The sequence below is a fragment of the Protopterus annectens genome, chromosome 3.part1, assembly GCF_019279795.1.
Source record: "Protopterus annectens isolate FY-2018-M chromosome 3.part1, PAN1.0, whole genome shotgun sequence".
Taxonomy (NCBI): Eukaryota; Metazoa; Chordata; order Ceratodontiformes; family Protopteridae; genus Protopterus; species Protopterus annectens.
The window spans coordinates 440,728,054-440,748,787 of record NC_056732.1 but is presented as its reverse complement, the minus strand read 5'-3'; the positions used below and the strand labels follow the sequence as shown (position 1 = coordinate 440,748,787).

Here is a 20,734-nt window from a genome sequence, read left to right as displayed (position 1 = left end):
GACATCAAAGAAGAATCATTACACCCCTTATAAAAATTGGAGACATCTGCTAAATGGACTCTGATAGTGAAGGCTGAAGCTCCTGATTGGAGTAAAATTGACAAGTATTCCAAGACCTTATGAATTGGGGCTGAGAAGGAGTCTAGTCTTTGTTCTTCAACCCAGATTACAAATCTATCCCATTTATTACGGTAAAGTTTCCTGGTGGATGGTTTATGGAAAGCCAGAAGAATCCTTTGTACTGAGGAAGATAGATTAGTCTGCCTGGCAATTACTGAAGGTGGAGAAAAGTACAGTTTTGTACCTACCATAAATGTAGATGTCCGAACTGGATAGCATCTGCAGTCATAACAACTGGGTTGTCCTGTCGTCAGGCAGCCCTTCAGTCGGCCGGATTCCAAAGTCCGGGTCCGGCTTCGGCTGATGTCGCACTTCACCCGACGTCATCTCTGTTGGTCTTCGGGTATAAAAGCATCAGCCGACGCCATTTTCCTCAGTGTTTCTTGCCCCAGATGCCAGTAGCCCTCTTGAAGGCTAAAATTTGGATAGATGCCAATGTTTCCAAAAGATAGAGGTAAACACATAAATAAGCATGTATGTACATATATACAAACAAATACACCATAAAAGACTCCCCCACCAGCTAGCTATTCGGAGGGTAAACACCCTAGGAGTACCACAGAGGTCAAGGAGGGAGGGTAATCCTGCCTGCAGATGCTATCCAGTTCGGACATCTACATTTATGGTAGGTACAAAACTGTACTATGTCCTTCATGGATGCATCTGCAGTCATAACAACTGGGTAGAATACCATAGCCAACTAGGGAGGAGGATAAAAGTAGATTATGGTGTGTTTAGGATCCCTTGCAGAACAGCAGTGGCAAACCCTGCTCGGGATCTGGAATATAGAGGCAAATTATAATGCTTGGCAAATGTATGCACGGAGGTCCAAGTAGCCGCCTCAATAATGTCTTTGGTTGCCACTCCTCGTAAGAAGGCTGTGGTAGTGGCTGTTGCCCTTGTAGAATGAGGTCTTATGTTCTGTGGAATTGGTTTTCCATGGAAGGAGTAACAGAATCGTATGCAATTTCCTATCCATTTGGAGATTGTCTGTTTGGAAATAGCTTTTCCTTCCCTTCCTGTTGCATAGGCTACAAAAGTTGGTCAGTCTTTCTGCTATTTTTTGTTCTGTCCAAGTAGTAGCGTAGCTGTCTATGTACATCCAAGGTATGCAGTATTCTTTCCCCTCTGTTTTGTGGGTTGGGAAAGAAGGTAGGTAGGTGGATTGCCTGGTTTAAAGACACTCTGGATACCACCTTAGGCATAAATGTAGGATTAGTCCTCATGGACACTCTATCTTGGTGGAAGATTAGGAAGGGTTGCACTGCCATTAAGGCCTGTAGTTCTGAATCCCTCCTTGCTGAAGTAATTGCCAGTAGGAAAGCAGTTTTCCATGACAGGTGTTGTAGGTCTGCTGTTGCTGCTGGTTCAAAGGGTGATAGTGTCAACTTTTCTAGCACAAAGTTTAAGTCCCAAGCTGGTAATGGTGGTTTCCTTGGAGGTTTTACATTCTTGATTCCTCTGAGGAACTGCCTGAGCAAAGGGTGCGAAAAACAGGTGGATCAAAGCTGTATTCTGCTGAAATAGCTGATGCATGTATCTTGATGGAGGAGTAGGACAGGCCTGAATGAAGAAGTTCGCCAGATACTCCAGAATGTTAGGCATATCTATGTTTGACACATCTTTTCCTCTTTCCGTACTCCAAATGACAAACCTTTTCCATTTTCCAGCATAGTTCCTTCTTGTTGAAGGTCTGCGTGCTTCAAGAATAATGTCTTTAACTCTTTGGGAAAGTTCTGGATTAGCTGCTGCTATGTGATGTTCCATGCAGTCAGTTGCAACGTTTTAGGTTTGGATGTATGATGCTGTAGTTGTTCTGAGTTAACATCAAAGGCATCAGGGGTATTGGCCACATATTGTTCCGAGACATGCTCCTCAGTAGTGGGTACCAGTGTTGTCTTGGCCAGTTTGGAGCTATCAGGATTATCCTTGGACGTTCTTCCTTGATTTTTAGTAGTACTTTGTGTATCAAGGGAAGAGGTGGGAATGCATATGCTGTTAGGCCTTTTCAGCTGAAGGAGAGCGAATCCACTTTCCATGCTAGTGGGTGGAATGTCCTTGTGCAGAACTTTTTGAGCTGGTGATTGAGAGGTGATGCGAATAGATCTATCTGAGGCATTCCCCATTTCTTTGAGATGGTCTTGAAGATGTCCGGGTGCAGCTTCCATTCGTGGGCATCCGATGTGGTTCTGCTTAATATGTCTGCTAGAGTATTTTCTTTTCCCGGTACAAATATTGCCTGTAACTGGATGTTGTAGCTGAGTGCCAGGGTCCACAGATCCAAAGTCATTCTGCAAAGGGGGTATGAATGAGTGCCTCCCTGTTTGTTGATGTACCACATGACTGTGGTGTTGTCTGTCCTTATCATCAACTGGCCCTCTTGGAGAAATGGTTTGAATTTTTGGATTGCCAGTTTTACTGCCAGCATTTCTTTTAGGTTGATGTGCAGGTGAAGTTGATCCTGTGTCCACAATCCTTGCACGCATTTGTCCAGCATGTGGGCCCCCCATCCTAGGTCTGAAGCGTCTGTTGTGATGGTCTGGCTTGCTTGACATCTGCGAAACGGTAGGCCTGGGTTTGACTGACATGCCTGAGCCCACCATAGGAACTCCTGCTTTAAGCATGGAATTAGTGGGATTTCTGTTTCTAGGCTGTGTCTGTGTTGGGACCATAAATTCTTTAGGTACCACTGTAGTTTTCTCATATGTAGTCTGGCAAATGGGACCAAGATTATGCATGATGCCATGAAGCCCAAGGCCTGCAGTACTTTTCTTGCTGTTAACTTGTTCAGTTTTGTTAGTGCCAAGAAGAAAAGAGGGAGTTCTTTTTGTTTTTCTGTAGTCAGGAATGCCATTTGTTTTACTGTGTCCAATTCCGCGCCCAAGAATGTCCTTGTTTGGGATGGTATCAGCCTTGACTTTTGTAAATTGACTGTGTATCCCAGTGCTTGTAGCAAGTAAATGACCCTTTGTAAATCTGTTGTCAGCTTGCTTTTGTTGTCCCCTTGTAGCAGGCAGTCGTCCAGGTATGGGTAAATTTGAATTCCCTGTAGTCTGCAATGGGCGATTACTGATGCCAGGCATTTTGTGAATACTCTGGGCACAGTAGATAAGCCAAAGGGCAATGCTGAGAATTGATAGTGCTCTGATCCTGCAAGAAATCTGAGGTATCTTCTGCAGATTGGTCGAATGGGGACGTGCAGGTATGCCTCCTTGAGATCTAGAGTTACCAGCCAAGACTCCTTGCCCAGCATGGGAAGAAGTTGCTGTAGGGTCAGCATTTTGAATTTTGGGACAATGATGTATGTATTTAAGGTGGACAGGTCGAGAATTGGTCTCCAACTTTCTTCCTTTCTTGGGACTAGGAATAGTCTGGAGTAGAACCCCTTTCCTTGCTCTGCTGTTGGCACTCTTTCCACAGCTCTCATGTTTGCTAGCTCCATTATCTGTTGTAGTGCCTCTGTTTTTTGATTTGGAGGTAGATTTGGCATTCCTCTTTTGACTGGTAAAGTGTGGAAGTGAAACCGGTAACCTTGATCTATGGTTTGTAAAATCCACTTGTCTTTTGTTATGTAGTGCCAGTTCTTTGAAAATAAGGTTAACTTTCCGCCTAGAGGAGCTGCTATTTGTTCCCTGGTAGGCGGATTTAGGGTTAAGTCACTGTGGTTGTGCTGATGTAGTGGCAGTGGTTGTGTCTGTGCCTCTGTTGTTACCTTGCCACTGTCGTCCTCTGTAGGCACCTCCTCTGGATTGGTTTCTGCCTCTGAAACGTCTATTCCTGCCCCTTTGAAATTTTGTGGAGTCAGGAAAGGACCAATTTTTGGCAGGCCAGTTCCTGCTAAACCTTGGTGGTTGAACCTGCAAGAAATCTTTAACCGTTTGAACAGATTTTGCCTTTTCTTCCATTTTCTTCATAACCTGCTGGGCAGGTGTACCAAACAAACTTGTCTTATCCATAGGAGCATCTAGCAACTTAGCTTTAACATGATCCGGTAAGGCTTGCTCCTTTAGCCATGCATGCCTTCTTATCACTGTGCCAGTCATGGCTGATCTAAATGAAGCCTCCAGTGCATCATAGCCACATTTTAAGGAATGGTTGCTAACCTGTTGTATGTTATTTACCATTTCTAATACATATTTCTTATCAAGAGATTCATCAGTGGTTAGTTTTTTAGTTAACTGATCAAGCATAAACTCTTGGTATTGTATCATGTGAAACTGACAGTTTAAGGCTCTAGCTGAGAGAGTAGCTGAAGTGTAGACCTTTTTACCCCATCTGTCTAATGACCTTGCTTCCCTTTCAGAAGGAATAGGGTTTTTAGCTATGGTCGCTGCTACTGCCTTGTGACTGTGGGATATAGTTTCGGGTCTGCAAGTGGGGCCTTGTAAAGGTGGTGATGAGTATCTGGCACCCTGTAAAATCTGTCTGGTTTGGCAGGGGCTGGGGTAAAGAATCTGGAGCGGAGCAGACATCATTGAAAGCATCATCCACCACAGAGAGAACAGGAGGTATAGCTAAGGGCCTGTGCTGTGGGAGGTGCAGAAAGGTCCTAAGTCTTTTCTGGAGTCTGAAAATCCTGTTGCTGCCATTGGAACTTCTCTCGCATGGCATGTAAGGTTTCCCCAAAGGAGAATTCTTCTGGTGGGGAAGCAGCTGGAATGGATTCTTCAGCATCAGAATCTTCAAAATTGGAGAAAGGAGCCTCTGGCTGGTCAGTTATGTCTGATTCGTCAGCAGAATCATCAGAGGACACTGGCTCAGGGGCTCTGCCCTAGGTCTCTTCTCTGGGGCTGAGAGGCCCTGTCTGGGTGAGATTGAGATCCTCTAATTAATGAAATTAAATCTTCTGCCAAAGTAAGCATTTGAGAACTAGAAGAGGGCCTGGTTGTGGGGGTTTAACAGGCACTGTCTTAGTAGTCTTGGCTGCTTTAGCCCTGGCGAAGGCCTTAATGGACATGGCTGCTGGAGGCCTAGCAGCACCACGTGCTGGGGTAGAAACATCCAAGGAATGGTGTCTGATAAGTCAGTGGCAACCACCGTAGTGGATAAAATTTCTGAGGCCGATTCAAGAGTGGTAGCAGGGGCCTCAGTTGTAGAGATAGGTTCAGCTGTACTTTGATCAGTTTTCTCGGTTTCGCCGAAACCGAGACACTCATGTTTGCTTAACCACGGTTTCGCCGAAACCGCGGACCGCGAGTGTCGGTCTTATCTTTGCGTTTTTGGCAGATTGGGTAGTCGGAGGATCCGACGGCATAATGTACGCAAAATCAGAACCGAAAAACTGTTCTGCAAACTCCGACCGACGCCTAAGCGTCGCCGGTTGAAAGAAGCACAGGCCGAACAGGCTGCTACGTCGTGGGCTGGGCCTAAACAAGGCAGACAATAAGAGTGGAAATCTTTATGAGGTATTTGTTTCCCACAGGTTAAACAATTATTAACTTTTTCTGACATCGGCTGAGGCAAGAAAGAGTCCCCAACGGGTACTTAGCTTTAGAAGTCTTCGAAGTAGTATTCGGTAGAAGTAATCTCTGGATCCGACCGACCGGCACTTGCGAACAGCTTCTGCTTCGGGCGCCACGCGGCAAGAAAGACTGAGGAAAATGGCGTCGGCTGATGCTTTTATACCCGAAGACCAACAGAGACGACGTCGGGTGAAGTGCGACATCAGCCGAAGCCGGACCCGGACTTTGGAATCCGGCCGACTGAAGGGCTGCCTGACGACAGGACAACCCAGTTGTTATGACTGCAGATGCATCCATGAAGGACATCCAAGCAGTCAGCTTGGGAATCAGCAGGTCGGGATGGACCAGCTCCTGTGGATGAGACAACAGCCCTGGGGTTGGATCCAGCATCCACGGATGGTGACCAAGGTGAGGCCACAGAAAAGGGAAATAGACTTGATGGGGCCAATAGATTGCAATGAGGATTACTTTGCTTCTCAACTGTTGCACTTTAAGAAGTGTGGAATCAGGGGAAAGGGAGGAAAGGCATAAAGCAGTTCCAGGGGGCCAATCAGTACCAGAGCATCTCTGTGCGACTCCCCCTGAGGGGGAAATCAGGGCAAAGTAGCTGCTGCATTTGTGGTTCAAGGGAGAGGCAAAGAGATTGGAGAAAGGCTGGCCCCAACAATGAAAGATTTGTGTCGCTATTACAAGAATGAGAGACCAATCGTGAGTCAGAGACCACTCGTGAGGCATCAGAATGTTTCTGCTCAGTTTGTCCGTAATCATATTGGAATTCCCGGGAATGTGCATTGCTATCAGAAAGCAGTAGGAATTTATCACCCACTGCCACACTCTCAGAGTGCTTCCCAACATAATGGATAGGATCTGGTTCCTCCTTGCTTGTTGACATACCAGACCTGTGACCATCCTTAATTTTGTCTGACGAACTTGTTCAAGATGTTGAGATCCAAAATTGGTCTCCAGTACCCTGTCGTTTTTGGCACTAAAAAGAATGAGTAAAACCTGGATCCTGTTTGGTCTGGTGGGAGTGTTTGGATGAGTCTTTTTCTAGCAGCTTTAGAAGTTCTTGTGCTGGTGCATCCCTCTGACTGGGTGGAGTGTCAGGAATTCGCCTTAGTTGCCTTGGATAAAGGTCGAAGGGAATATAGTAACCTCTGGTCATCATCGTCTGCACCCAGAAATCTGAAGTAATGGAGTGCCAGGCCAAGTGGTGCAGACAGAATCTTCCCCCGACTACTTCCAGAAGTAAGCAATCGGGCCAGTCTTCACGAGTGCTAATAATGCTGCCCAGAGAAGAAATCCCTAGAGCCTTGGTTTCATGTGCCCCCTCTGCCACTGGAGGGGCATCTCCTCAAAAAGTTCCCCCCTCTGCCCCAGGGAGAGAACTTACCACATGTGTCACGAAAAGGCCCTTGGGATTTTTTGAACCACATCTTCCCACCTCTCTGATTCCTGGTATAGCATCGTTGAGGGGCAGAAAAGCGTACGCCCACAGCAGACAGGGTCTTTCCATCTTTCTCACACCTGGCTAAGGTGTCTAACTTTTGAGTCAAACAAGGACGACTCATCAATAGGGGTCCGCAAAGTCACACAAGCGCATCCAGGCATAATGTCTCATGACAACGCCTGTACCCGCTGCTCTGGCTGCCCCCTCAGTTGTATGGGTGATCAAGTGTATGGAGGAGTTAGAAATGGATAACAGCACATGAAGTTCTTCTCACCAAAGGTCCAGTTTACTAAACCACAGAAATCCAAATAAAAAACAGTGGACCCACCATGCTGATAGATAAAATGACAGCTTCTTTAATAAAACAGGAACAGGTAAGCACTTTCAGGTAAAGCCCTTCATCAGACAATTAAAGCATCAAGATCAGTATTTAAAAAACAGCAACAACCAATAGAATCTCAATAATTAACTCTCTGTCTCCTCAGGGCAGGTTTGAGAGTTACAACACCATTCAAGCCAGGAGCCTTGTCACCCCTTAGCTCAATAATCCATTTGGCTTCATTATAGTCAGTCAAATTTACAATGTCATCCCCCTTAGTGTTCAACTTCACAACCTGCAACACCATAAAATTAAATACATGCCCTTCATTACTTTTAATATGTTGACATAAGGCACTATGAGGATCACAAAAGTGTATTTCTGAAAAATGCATTAAAATCCTGTCTTTTAACAGACAACCGACAGTTGGTCTTTTCTACATAAAAAGAGCAGCATGACCTGCACTGAGCTAAATAAATAACATTCTTAGTCTGGCAGTCAGCACAGTGAATAAAAGAATATCTTTTATTGGTACTGGGGTGTGTAAAAACGTTTTGCCTCATAATGAAAATACAAGCCTTACAATGTCTGCATGGAAAGGTACCCATACGTTGATGGGAAATTGTCATAAAAGACTTCATTTTCATACCTTTGTCTCTACATAATAAATCCTTCAAGTTGTTATCATGCCATAAACTAAAAGGATTCGTCTGTATACCATTTTTAAGTTTTTCATCAGTTAACAAAATTTTCCAATTATTGTGTATGATCTGGCACGCACCCCCTATATTATTACTATACCTTAAAACCACATGTGGCATGCCTGCTTGTGTGCCCCTGCCCCTGGAGGCCTGTTGTCCCAATGTAACGTCCGAGAACCAGAGTTTTGCTTTTGTGCCTCTCTCCCTCTTGCTGGCTTCAACAGTCGTTCAAGAAAGGGGTAGAGTTGTTGTCCAAAAAAGGGGTCGATGGACGGGGAGTATCTTGTCCTGGATACAACTTCACCTTACGGCACAGAAGTCAAAAGACCCAAACATTGTGATGGGGAGGGAGTGACCAGTTCAGAGGGAGACACTATTTTGGTGCCGAAAAGGTGCCTGGTACCGAGGAAATAGTCGGCACTATGGTAGAAGTTATGGTTGTCTGTTCTGTAGAAGTGGCTGATGTTGGCACCATAAAGGGTGTTTTTGCCTCTGGTGCTGACAGTGTCAGTACTGACAATTTGGGGTGTTTTGTCTTAGGATCGGTATGTGTCTTAGAAGGCTTCGGTTCCTGAGAACTAGGAGATATTGGAACTGAATTACTTCTCTTTTTTTTATGTCTTTCTTTGGAGGCACTGAAATCTCTGCCTCAAATAATGCCTCTGAAAATGGAGTTTTTAACAGTCCTTTTAAGCTTAATTTATTTTTACGCTCTGCTAATGTATGAGAGCTGAATCCTTTACAAAGTTTACAAGGAGGTTGAATCTGGAGGTGGGGAACTCCCAGACAACAGACGCAAGAAAGATGCCCATCGGAGTTGGGCATCTTTCTGCCACATTTATCACACTGCTTAAATCCTACAGTGTCCTTCTTATCAGACATTATCACAATCCAATTGGAAACAATCTGTTAAAAAGACTGTAGACAAAGAGAGAGATACAGAAGCACACAGTCAAGGGAGGAAGACTAAAATTCCCTCTCGTCTACTTTTTTAAGAAAGTTAAATAAAGGGGGGGATACCAGCGATGGTATTAATTACCACAGAGGTAAGGGAGAGGCTGTACCACCAATGGCACGAAGAAATACCAAATTGGTAAGAAATAAGGGAAAAAAAACACTCTAGGAGATATAAAGGGTAAGCAAAACGGTCAACGACTACTACAGGAAAATATCTGAGACAGACGAAAAAATTATAGAAGAAATAGAAAAACTACTTAACTGGAGAGCTGGCTTGACACCTCTTGATAAACTACACGGCAAACAAGATCTGAGGAGATGAGGAGAGGGGCACTAGGAGTAAGACTTCGCTCGAGAGTTTTTTTTTTGGCTGGCGCGAGCTTGTTATATTGGCCGAGTCGGTTCCGAGGACGGAACTGAGACCCATCAGTCATGAATGAATGAAGATTAACAACATCAGATGTAAAGTTAACCCCTCTAGTGGTGAATTTATTAATAGGCAAAATTGTTTGCAGTAGTGAATTGCATACTACAAAGATGAGAACTTCTAATATTACACATTCACATAAATCTAGGCTTAAACTTAAAGACTTACTTGAAAAATATTAATTGTTGATATGTATAACTGATGTACTGATCAGCTGTGGAACTACAAAAATAGTTGTTTATAACTGACTTGCTCATCTATTGTTTTAAAACCAAATTAAAAAAAAAATTAAAAAAAAAAAGAGAAATGCACCAGGCTTTTATGCCTGGCTAGTTAAAATAGTAAATGAATTCCTAATTTTATCATCTCTGCTTACCTCCTGACCAACACGACTAAGGACAATGCTTCCTTCAGGTTAGGTGGAACAATTAAGTAGAAACCGCCTTAAGCAACTAAAATATAGTGTGTGTTCAGAACCAACATTAGCTCCATACATTTCCAAGCAACTCTTAGTATACACAGATGTTTGAGATAAGTAAACCGCACATTCATCTCTGAATATAGCTGTGGATAAGCTTCTCATCAACCACATAAACAGAAAGCATGCAAGCTATTTTTCACATACAAGAGGGGAAAAAGATAAAAAAAGAACAGACACCAAATAGTGTAAACAGAAGGACATGCAATAGCATGTGGTTGACCATGGATAACCTCAATTGTAGGTAATTAAGGCCTATGTTTGCAGCTGTCTATTCGGGACAATTGCTCCTATTAGGAGGATTAAACTTCATTATCTGAAAATGCACTTAGTTTTGTGTGTTTGTATTAAGTTAACAGGTTATGGAGGTGTTCAGGGGTGTGTTTTTTTTTTGTTTGAGGGTTTTCATTAAAACAAAAAAAGTCTTGTAAAAATGTGACAGGTTCCAGTGTTGATATACAAGAAAAAAATGTATAAAGGAATATCATGCCAAACATTAGTAGGTGCAAACATAACAAAAACTGGAAATAAACATTTAAAAAGATATATACAACATGTGGAAATAATGACTTCCTATCACAATGGTGAAACTTTCCATATTATTTTGGAATGTGAATGGTCTCAAGTATGGATAAGAAGGAAAGAATATTTAACTACATTAAAAAAATGCAAAGTACACAAAACCACAAAACATGTTTGAAAAGAACTGCATGTTAATTTGATAAAGAAAGGACTTCATGATGGATATTCAGCAGAATATCAGTGATAAACCAAAACAGGAGTACTTACATTAATTACTAAAGGGGCTCCAATAATGATAGAAGAGGAAAACATGTAATAATGGCAAATTTGTGGTAGTACAGGGCTACTGGGGATGAGGATTACTCTAGCATGCATTTATATTTCAACTAAAACTGCTACAATGGAGCTTAAAAATTGGGAGAAATAATCAGCTTTCAACAGGGAATATTATTTACAGGTAGGGACTGGAATTTGATTTGCTACAATTAGAAAGTATCTGGGGAGCCTACAAGGGACAATATAACAAGAGTGTGTATTTCTCAAGAAATTTATGAAAATACTTGGCATGGAAGATGAGAATTCAGTAGGTGGAACTCAGAGAATTTACATTTTATTCCCCAAGGTGCGATAACTGGGCTACACTACACAGAAATTATATTCGCAGGAACATGTGCATTTAATTTACAACTTTGACACACATCCAAGTTATTTTATATCATGTGCCAATAATTACCAAGATGAAAATGCAGAATAATTAAGTTAAGATGAGACAATGGCGCTTCCCCACCCAAGAGGAATTTAAGGAATGGGCAGTGGAAATTATTTGGGCATTATTAGGGAAGACAGATACCACACAGCAGATAGCCTCAACAGGTACGATAGATAGCACTCCAGAGGTTAAAGACAGTGAGTGGAATAAAACTGAAGAGAGTTTAAAAATAAACAGAAATAAAAGACATGGTTAAGAAATAATAGGAACTATTTAGAGGGACTGACAGAATAAGGAGAATCTCACAAAATAAGAACAGGCACAACTGCAGAGTGGTAAAGAAAAAATATGGGAATTTGTGGATAATATGCATGAGTTTAAAAAGACTGCCATTAAGCAACCGTTTTGATAATAACTCCAGAGCACAACAACTTTTGGCATAACAACTTAGAAAACAAAAGTAGAAAGGGTTGTTGCCAAACTAGGGAACCTATAACAAGAAAAACAGCCAGAATCTTGTAGAGGTTTAGAGATGTACAAGAAATTTTATGAAAATATGTCTAAAGCAGAGAAGTGAAGAAATCAAGAAATCGTAGAAATATTAAAATATTTATGTAAGACTTAAATATGCCAAGTTTAGAGGTATATGAGATTCAACAATTAATTCAGACAGGGGAAGATGACAAAAAAGTGATGTATAACCAGTCTACAGGAATAGATGGTATTCTGGTGGAAGTTAGGAGGAAGAAAGTGATAAAGAATAAAGATCTGGAAGGTTTTGTTTAATGGTATTTTAAAAGGAAGGGAGGCACCAACATCCTGGAAAAAAGCTGTGGTGGCTATAAAACTTAAAGGTAATAAATGCCTATCAGATCCAGCTTCATTACAGGGCCACTTTCATTTTAAAGCATAATCATAAAGTTTGTTTGCGTCTTTCGGCTTTTCCTGGTTAGGGGTCGCCACAGCGGAACTCCGGTCCGCTAATGATTGGCAGTTGATTTTTATGTACCGGCTTGCCAGGCCTGACGCACAACCTTCAACGAAGGTACGCCCATTCATGCACATCTCCACACAGAAGACGCTCTAGCTGTGAATCGAACCGGACAGCGTCTTACTGTGAGGCGACAACGCTACCGCAGCACCACCACCGCGATAAAGTGTTCTTCTATAATAGCTAAAAGAATGGCAACGATGTTGCCAAAATTTATAGATATGGATCAATGTGGTTTTGTGTAGGGGAAGCAAAGATTTGACATTATTATAATAGAACAATGATGATCCAGAGGGAAGCAGAATGTAAAAAAAAAAATACCACGGTTTTTGGTGGATTTTGATGCAGAGAAAGCATTTGACAAATTAAACTGGGATTTTATGAGTTGAGCAATGGAAGCATTTACATTCCCTGACACAATAATAAGAAATGGAAAATATATAAGGGATCAGAGGCAAAAATCAAAGTGGGAAGGCTTCTCCTCTGATAAGTTGAGACTTAAGAGAAGAACCAGGCAGAAGTGTCCTCTGTCAGCTTTGTTATATGCATTATATTTAGAACCATTCGCAAAGAAAATAAGGGGCTCAAGAAATTCAAGGATATAACTGATATAGTACTTGAGGAGATCTTGCTTTATTTGCAGATGATATTTTGTACCTGAATGAACCACAAAAGGACATCTCAGTGTTGTGGAACATTGAGACATTTTCATTTTTTAATGATATAAAATTAATGAAGATACAACAAAAGCTATAGCTGTAAACTATGTAGCCACACATGAATTGGTTCAGCAACACCCATATTTATGGGGACATGATAAAAGTATTTAGGAGTATGGCTTAAAAAGGATTCAGTTGTTGTAGCTAAGGATATGTGAGAAGAGACTAAACAAAAGACAACAAAAACTGACAAACTGGAAGCTCTTGCCTATGGATATAGACAGCAAGATAAAAACAATAAAATGTTTTTAGTCATTTTAGTTTAATACAAAGGTCAGGCATATCGTTTTGGAGAAGCTGTGTATACTAATTAATACAGAACCAAAGGATTTTATTTGGGAGGGCAAGAGTTAATTGGGATAAGCTAAACCTTCCGTTAGAACAAGGAAGTTTAGGATTACCTGATTTGAACAGATATTTTAGAGCTACACAGTTAAGGCTGTATAACACAAGCAGAAAGCTACAATTCAAAGTGGAAATGGATGACTGATTGACGGTTGATGGACTGATGATCATGACTGACTAATGATCATGACTTGACTGATGATCATGATGCTGATGATTATGATGCAGAAGGGTAATTCAATAAATAAGGAAACTGTGGAATTTTGGACACGGACCCTTAAGGAGAACAACAGCCCAACAGAATATTATACTCAAATGTAAATTAGCAGAAAATGTACTAAGAGCTAATCCAGAGCAGGAATGGAGAAAGAGTCTGCCAATAGGAATGACTGCCATTTGGGATACAGAGAATATGCAAGAGGGGGCTGTAACTTATTGGAGGAAGCTGGCAAAGGAGCCCATATATTGGAAAAATATAGAGAGAAAGGTAACAGAATGGGAACAGGTCAAGAAGACATCTGGACTGCAGGCTACTGATTTCCTTCCCTATCAGGGATTGATATCCGAGTACGGACAAAGAAAAAGGGATAGGGGATTCCTAAATGAAAAACCTACACTGGTTGAGTTTTTAGTTGACTCTAAAACTGAAGCTGCTGTTAAAGGGATAATTAGTATGGCATATAAAATGATGCATGATAACTATAGGAACCAATCAGAAAAGATTGGGAAGAGAGATGAGATAAGCAATTCACAAAGAAACAGAGGAACAACATATTCAACGGAATCTAGAAGATTTGGGGTTTTGCTTGGAAGTGTTTGCATATGTACTTTTACACCTCAAGCAGACTCGAAATAAATTTTCCTCAGTTAGATGGCAAATGTTAGAGGTGTAATGGGGAAGAAAGAAGTACCTGGAAGCATATGTTTTCGGAGTATTATGAGTTGGCAGACTTAAAAATTCCCTACAGACTACTTTTGTCAGGAATACTGGTGAGCAAATAAGTATAATACAGGAAATTATTTTTTTGAGCTAGGATACATGATGTGAATTACCTAGACATACTAAGGCATTATTAAGTTTAATTCTTGTAGCTGTGAAAAAAGCAATTACTAGAAAATAGAAGTCAAAGTCTAAACCAACCATACTTGAAGTAGTGAATATTTTAGCAGAGATAAAAGAACAGGAAGTGAGATCCTTATAGAAGGATAGGAACAAATTACATGGAAAAATGGAAACTGTGAGAACACATGGGGAAAACATGTTTTGGAGGAGGAATAAGGTTTAAGAAAAGGCAAAAATTGAACAAGCTATGTAATGTTGGATTAATAACACTGTATTAGAACAATATGTGATTTATAAAGTTTGCAAACCTGAACTAGTTAATATGGTTTGATTACTTTTATATAAATGTTTGCCTATGTCGCCAGTGATAATTCAATAAGGATTTTTTAAAAGAAAACTCATAAATATCACATTTTAAATAGCTTTTGGTCCCTTTGGCCAAGTTGCCTATCTGCAAGGATTGGTGCCCCTCTTCACTAATTGACCAGTTTCTGACTTAGACATTCTGCTACAAAGACAGACAACACACAAAGTATGTCTATCCCAGGGGCAGAAGTTTTTGATCACCTTCTTCATCTCATCTTCACTGTCAATCATAATCATCTTGGCTGCAAGCTTTATCACAAAGATTTATCAACTTAATTTACTTTCAAGGTATTTTTATTACTGCTGTGTCACCTTCAAATCTATCACTATCTGGTTTACATCTTCATTGCATCTTCATTTTCCCAGATACTGTTTTCATTGCAATAACTGTCCATTAAACTATATATAGAACATACAAACACTTCACTGCAGAGCTGATTCACATCCCCCTAGTTTTCTATTACACACTTTTCTAGGAATCTTACTCTATTACATTTTGCTTTCATTATCATCTACTTGAAGGTAACTATATTTGGTTTTCAATAGACTTACTGGTTGTGACTGACTGATTGTGCTGCATTCTGTGTCACTATCTGCTGAACTTCACTGAAGATTACATAAAAACACATCTATCCACTACAAACTGCTGCTTGCTACAACTGCGTCATCAGAAAGCAGGACCAGATGATGTAATCAAGAAGTGACAGCTACACAGCATATAGTAAATAAAAAAATATATATTAAATTTAATATAGTATAACTAACTTTGTTTTCAGAGAAATATGCCTGCTTATTTCTGATCTAGAGGTAACACAATGACATTCTGGACAGAGGCTGCACTTTACCACCCTCAGCAAAAGCTGTATACTCATATATAATGGAAAAAGAGCATAACACAACATGGCAAATGAAGTTCTTTCTAAAACATATGTGGCTTTACTGGTGAAGACTACCTATACAAAAGTTATACTTCTGAAAGAGTTTAACATTTTCTGGAAAATAAACAGTTGGAGAACAATATTTATAACTCGATTATAAACTTCAGATAGGTTGCGCTTATAGGTGTACCTGTAACAGGATAGTTTTACTTTGTGTGCCAAGTCACAATTCCTGGTAATGCTTTCCCATTTCTTCCTGTATTAGCATTCCAAATGGTGGAAAAGGACAAATAAATAATGGTTTTAATTTTTATGCTGCAAAAGCTAAACATATGCCAACTCTGCTGGTGCAGAGGAATAAAAACCCAGAGATGGCCCATACAACCACAGTTCAATTAGCAGCTCAGGCACTTAACAGAGTTGACAGGGGAGGAAGGGTATGACCACTCTGGGAAAGGGCAGAATGGCTACAATCCATCAGATGCAAAACAGTAATCAGCACTAACCTATTTACTGTGCTACTACATCTAACTCTGCTACTCTGAGATAAGTTTCCAGAAATTGATAAACCTTTTTATTTAAAAAACTACAAAAAGATGTACATTATTTTCTTACCAAAGTACTTTTTGGTTGCCTTTTACATTCCTTAATACCTGCTACTTGTGGCTCATTTGCTCGCAAGTGAATGCTCATCTGTGTATTAGAGTGCACGGACTCAAATACACAGAGTGCTCTCTAAATATATCTTATCCAAGTTGGTGTAACCCTGGAAGAAATATATACACATATATAATGAGAGAGATACCTGGGGGGGGGGGGGGGGGGTGCAAGGAAGCTTGCAACCTACAAAAAAAAAACAAAAAAAAAAACACATCATCAACTTGCTATTTACTATGATTAGAAGCATTTGTGAGGAATGTACAGTGGCTTAGTAGGACTCCGACTGTGCTTGACTTAGTAGAGTAGGTCCATACTTTTCATTACCTTTTAACCTATTCTTAAAGCACTGCATGTAGACACAAATTAAGGTATCTCAACTTTTCCTGTATGAACGTGACTTTGCAGCCTCATTACACTAGTTACACTCCGCCTGAAATCCTCTATTACCTCCTGCAATGTGTCACAGCTTCTGATGCACTGTGGCAACAATCACGGTCACTGTAAAGTGCTACTCACAGGTGGGTAAGCAACACTGACAAGCAATGTGAAGACATCTTGAAGCCTTAATAAATGTCAGCTAGTGTGCCACTGCTTGCATATAAAATAAGAGAGGGAGGGATTGCAGAATCCAGTTCAGGAATTTGCAGCAAACAAAAATTAGGGGAAGTCATCACAAAAATAGTGACATCACAAATACACTGCAAAAGCAATAGTTCAGGGTGCTGTCATTTTAAGTTATAGTAAAGAGCAGGCAAAGAAATGGAAAGACAATAAAATCTGACTAAATTCAGAAACTTAGCCAGTAGTTTGACTTCTGAATTTAGTACAATGCCAAATCACAAATTACAATTCATAAAAAGGGCTCAGTATAAAGTTCTCACAATTAATACAATGTCTAACAAGGGAAAGGCCCTCCTTCACATATATGGTTGTTGTCATTCAAAACTTGATACTACAGTGACAGAGGCGAGTAGAGAAGTCGCATCTAAGCACAATTAGGATGTGCTTTAAGAAACAAATTTAAAACAAAAATACAGCAAATTTAATACTTCAAGTAAATGCAGGTGCAATGAGCGGCAACATCATGGACTAAATTAACTTGCACTTCATGTGATACGTCACTCTGCTGTGCTGCTTTTGGTGTGCAAAGCAGACCAATACATAACTCACCTTTGCATCACTGCATTCCCTAAATCACTAATCCTGCAACAACTCACACCAAATGTTTGGTGCTTTTCCTTGCATTTGGCAGCAAACAATTTTTTCCTGAAGCAGGTCCCTTGTCATATTACAGGGGCACACTGTGCATTCTGGAAACACCTGAATGAACAAAAGCATGTTAATAAGCACAACTCTCACAATAACATTGTAAGGTAGAACAAAACTGTAAAAATAACACTGAGTGATGCAGCAGCAGCATATTTTATTCTACCACTTTCTGATTGGTAAACACCTTCAAACATCTCAGCCCCATCCAGAAAAAAAATGGAAACGTTTCAATTTTTGATGCTCAGTGAGAAATGTACACAAATATGTTTAAAGAGCAGATAACCTCAAAGTGTAGAAAGTGCCCCTCTTCCATTATTATGCCTGACACATCTGACATGAACCAAAAAATGTATACATACATCTGCAGGTGTAACTCCTGTGGAGACGCTTTATCAAACACCTGGGAAATTAAAAGCAGTACCTAGAGGACTACATAGTCCACTCAAATTCTTCTTATACCATTAATCTGTCTGCAGATGCTAGCACAATTGGCTACTGCAAGAAATGTCACTTTGTCCAAATAAGCCTGTAACATGCAAGTGGAAAACACCCCTCTCCCAGATTTACACCTTGAAAAAGCTAACCTGTTTTTTCCTTCTAGAGAAACTGAGGCAATGGAGACACCAGAAGTTACACTGCCAGTTGATCCCTCCAACAAAGAACAATGAAGTGTAGATGGTGCAGAATTCTGAGCAGAAGATATTAACGGTTCAGTTACTTTTTCTTCTTGCAGTCCTCCATCCTCTACAGCAGGCCCTCTGTTTTCTGGGAAACGGAAGAACATTTAAGGATCTGCTATCGTTTTTAATTCAAAAACAGCGAGTTTATTGATTAGTAAAAATAGGCATTTGTCTGTAATATAGCAACCATATTATCTCTAGTTATCTGTTAATTTGGCAGCAGATATGATGCAAATACTCAACCTTGAATGAACCAAAGGCAAACAAAATATCATACCAGTTAATCTGTGTGTATACCACACTAAATACTACCCATTTCAAAGTACAGTATAGCACAGTTCAACACAGTTAAGAAAGGTCACTATGTAATGAGAATTCAAAAATGCATAATCAAAAGTCATTTCATGCAAGTTTTTTTCTTTCTTTAAGAAATGAAGTGCAATGTGGCAGACATTAGGTGGTTACTCAGTCACTCATCATATGTAATATACACCAACTATGCTTATGTTGTACAATGAAAGAAAAGACCCATTTTAAGTGCAGTGTAATCAACTATTTTGGATGTTTGCCAGTAAAGTACTCAAAAAAAGTGATAGCCAGCTAAAAAATGCTTTGCAGCAATGACAGTGATATTAAGACAAAGGCGAAGGGTGTCTCCATTACACTGGAAATGCAATAAGGTAGCCTATATTCCATTAAGTGAATGTCTAGGAAGGGGAAAGGGAATTAACTGTTATACAGTATCTTCAGAATAAGTGTAGTAAGGAGCAGTGAAGTTCTATGAAAGGCAAGACTACCATATGCTAGAGAGAAAGGCTCTCCACTGATAACCCTATTAAGTTTCTACCAGCAGCTAATGCGTTACCATCACACAGAAATAGTAGGGTCATGGACAGATATGGTAAAGATACTTACACCTTTGCCATCTTGACCTTTAATTACCAAATTCAAATGACAAAATACCTTTTGTCCATTCCAGGGGGATTCAATAAAATTACAGCTAAACATGAGACTTCTAATTCTAAGCAACAAGTGATTTTCTATACTCTGACAAGCCACACAAGTGGCAAAGCATTCCATTAAATTTAGATATGATGCTGCAGAAGCTTCTTCCAGGGCTGCAGCTACTGCAACTATTAGAAGATTTGCGTGGCCTTGCCTCCAGTCAATCCTGGAGGATGTTAAAGACGACCTTTTGGATTCCCCCTTCACAGGAACTTGCTAACTGGACCTTATGCAGCAACTTTTCAAGACTTTCCAAAAGGATAAAATGATACAGGACTTCACAACGGATTTTTCACACATCACTACCCAGGTATCAAAGAAGTTAACCTTCTAAGCCCACTTCCTTTCTCTGCAGACAACAGAAGTCCTCACAGATGGGTTGGAAACACAAAAATATTTTAAGAAATTTATCACAAATTCTAAATCGGAAAAAGCCCATCTTCCAGACAAATCAGCCTCGGTCTGACTGTCTGTTGACCCCCTTCCTCTCTCCTCTGTGGAGGAATTTACTTGTCAAAAAAAGATGAACTTTGTCCCTTCCAACCTGGGAATTCATCATTAGAGACAAGTTAGTGTTATCCAACATGGTTACAAGATGTCTTGGAGGGAACTCCCCTCCTTGAGGTAAATTATCCCACCTCCTTCCAATCAGGCTGACCTTCTTCCACCTCTCTTGCAGGATCTCCTCGCCCAGTAAACCATACAGCCAGTGCCCAACCTGCATATAGGAAAAGGCTTTCAATGAAGACATTCTGGTTCCCAGAAAAGGGAGTACTTGGAAGTTTATTATGGACTTAACACATCTTAACACCTGCCTGAAATTTCCACCTATCAAGATGCTCTCCCTTCAAACTCTACTTCCTTTTAGACTCCTCAAGCCTTTCTAGTCTCTCTAGACTTGGAAGGACCAACTGTATATACCCGTTCATCTCACCTGCAGAAAATTCCTCAGGTTCTTTCTTTTTTATTGCACTTTCAGTTATTGACTTTATCCATCAGTTTATCTACCACTGTCAAGGTTTTAACAAAATGCCCTGCCACAACCACTGCTTTTTGCAGAACCCAGGGAATACAAATTTTCCCATACAACCTCTTCATCCAGGCCTCCTCCCAAGACGTCCAAAAGCTGCATCTCTATTCCACAATCTCTCTTCTGGAAAGACAGGGGCTCATCCTCAATCTCCAGAAATCTTCTCTGTTCTTCCCTTCCTCTCAAGACCTGCCGTTCCTGGACTGCAGGCTGGATATTCATCTAATGACAGTCCTTCTCTCTCTTCTTTCAGTTTAAATTCCCCCTTCAATACACGTCTGCAAGGGAAATCATAAGAACCTTGGGATACATGGTAACAACCATTCCCAAGGTACCATCTGCCAAGCTACACATGATAAATGGAGAGATGATGGGGCCTGAATGATGAGACGATTGGGGTCCGAATAGGGGTGCGAATGGAGAGACGATTGGGGTGCGAATGGAGAGACGATTGGGGTGCGAATGGAGAGACGATTGGGGTGCGAATGGAGAGACGATTGGGGTGCGAATGGAGAGAGAAATTCACAAGCAAAGGAGAGCAGTACTGCTGTAATTAGATTCATCCTCAAGCCTTGGTGAGTAC

The 20,734-nt window shown here is 40.7% G+C and overlaps 1 protein-coding gene across 1 annotated transcript in view; it reads right to left on the bottom strand.

Moving 5' to 3' along the window:
• The window catches only part of KMT2C (lysine methyltransferase 2C), a gene marked incomplete in the record, with an annotated part of 4,117,755 nt that overhangs the window by 3,748,542 nt on the left and 348,479 nt on the right, over positions 1-20,734 (bottom strand). Inside the window, 1 exon segment of the mRNA XM_044066891.1 lies at positions 18,021-18,201. Within this exon segment, the coding sequence (XP_043922826.1) occupies positions 18,021-18,201 (181 nt within the window).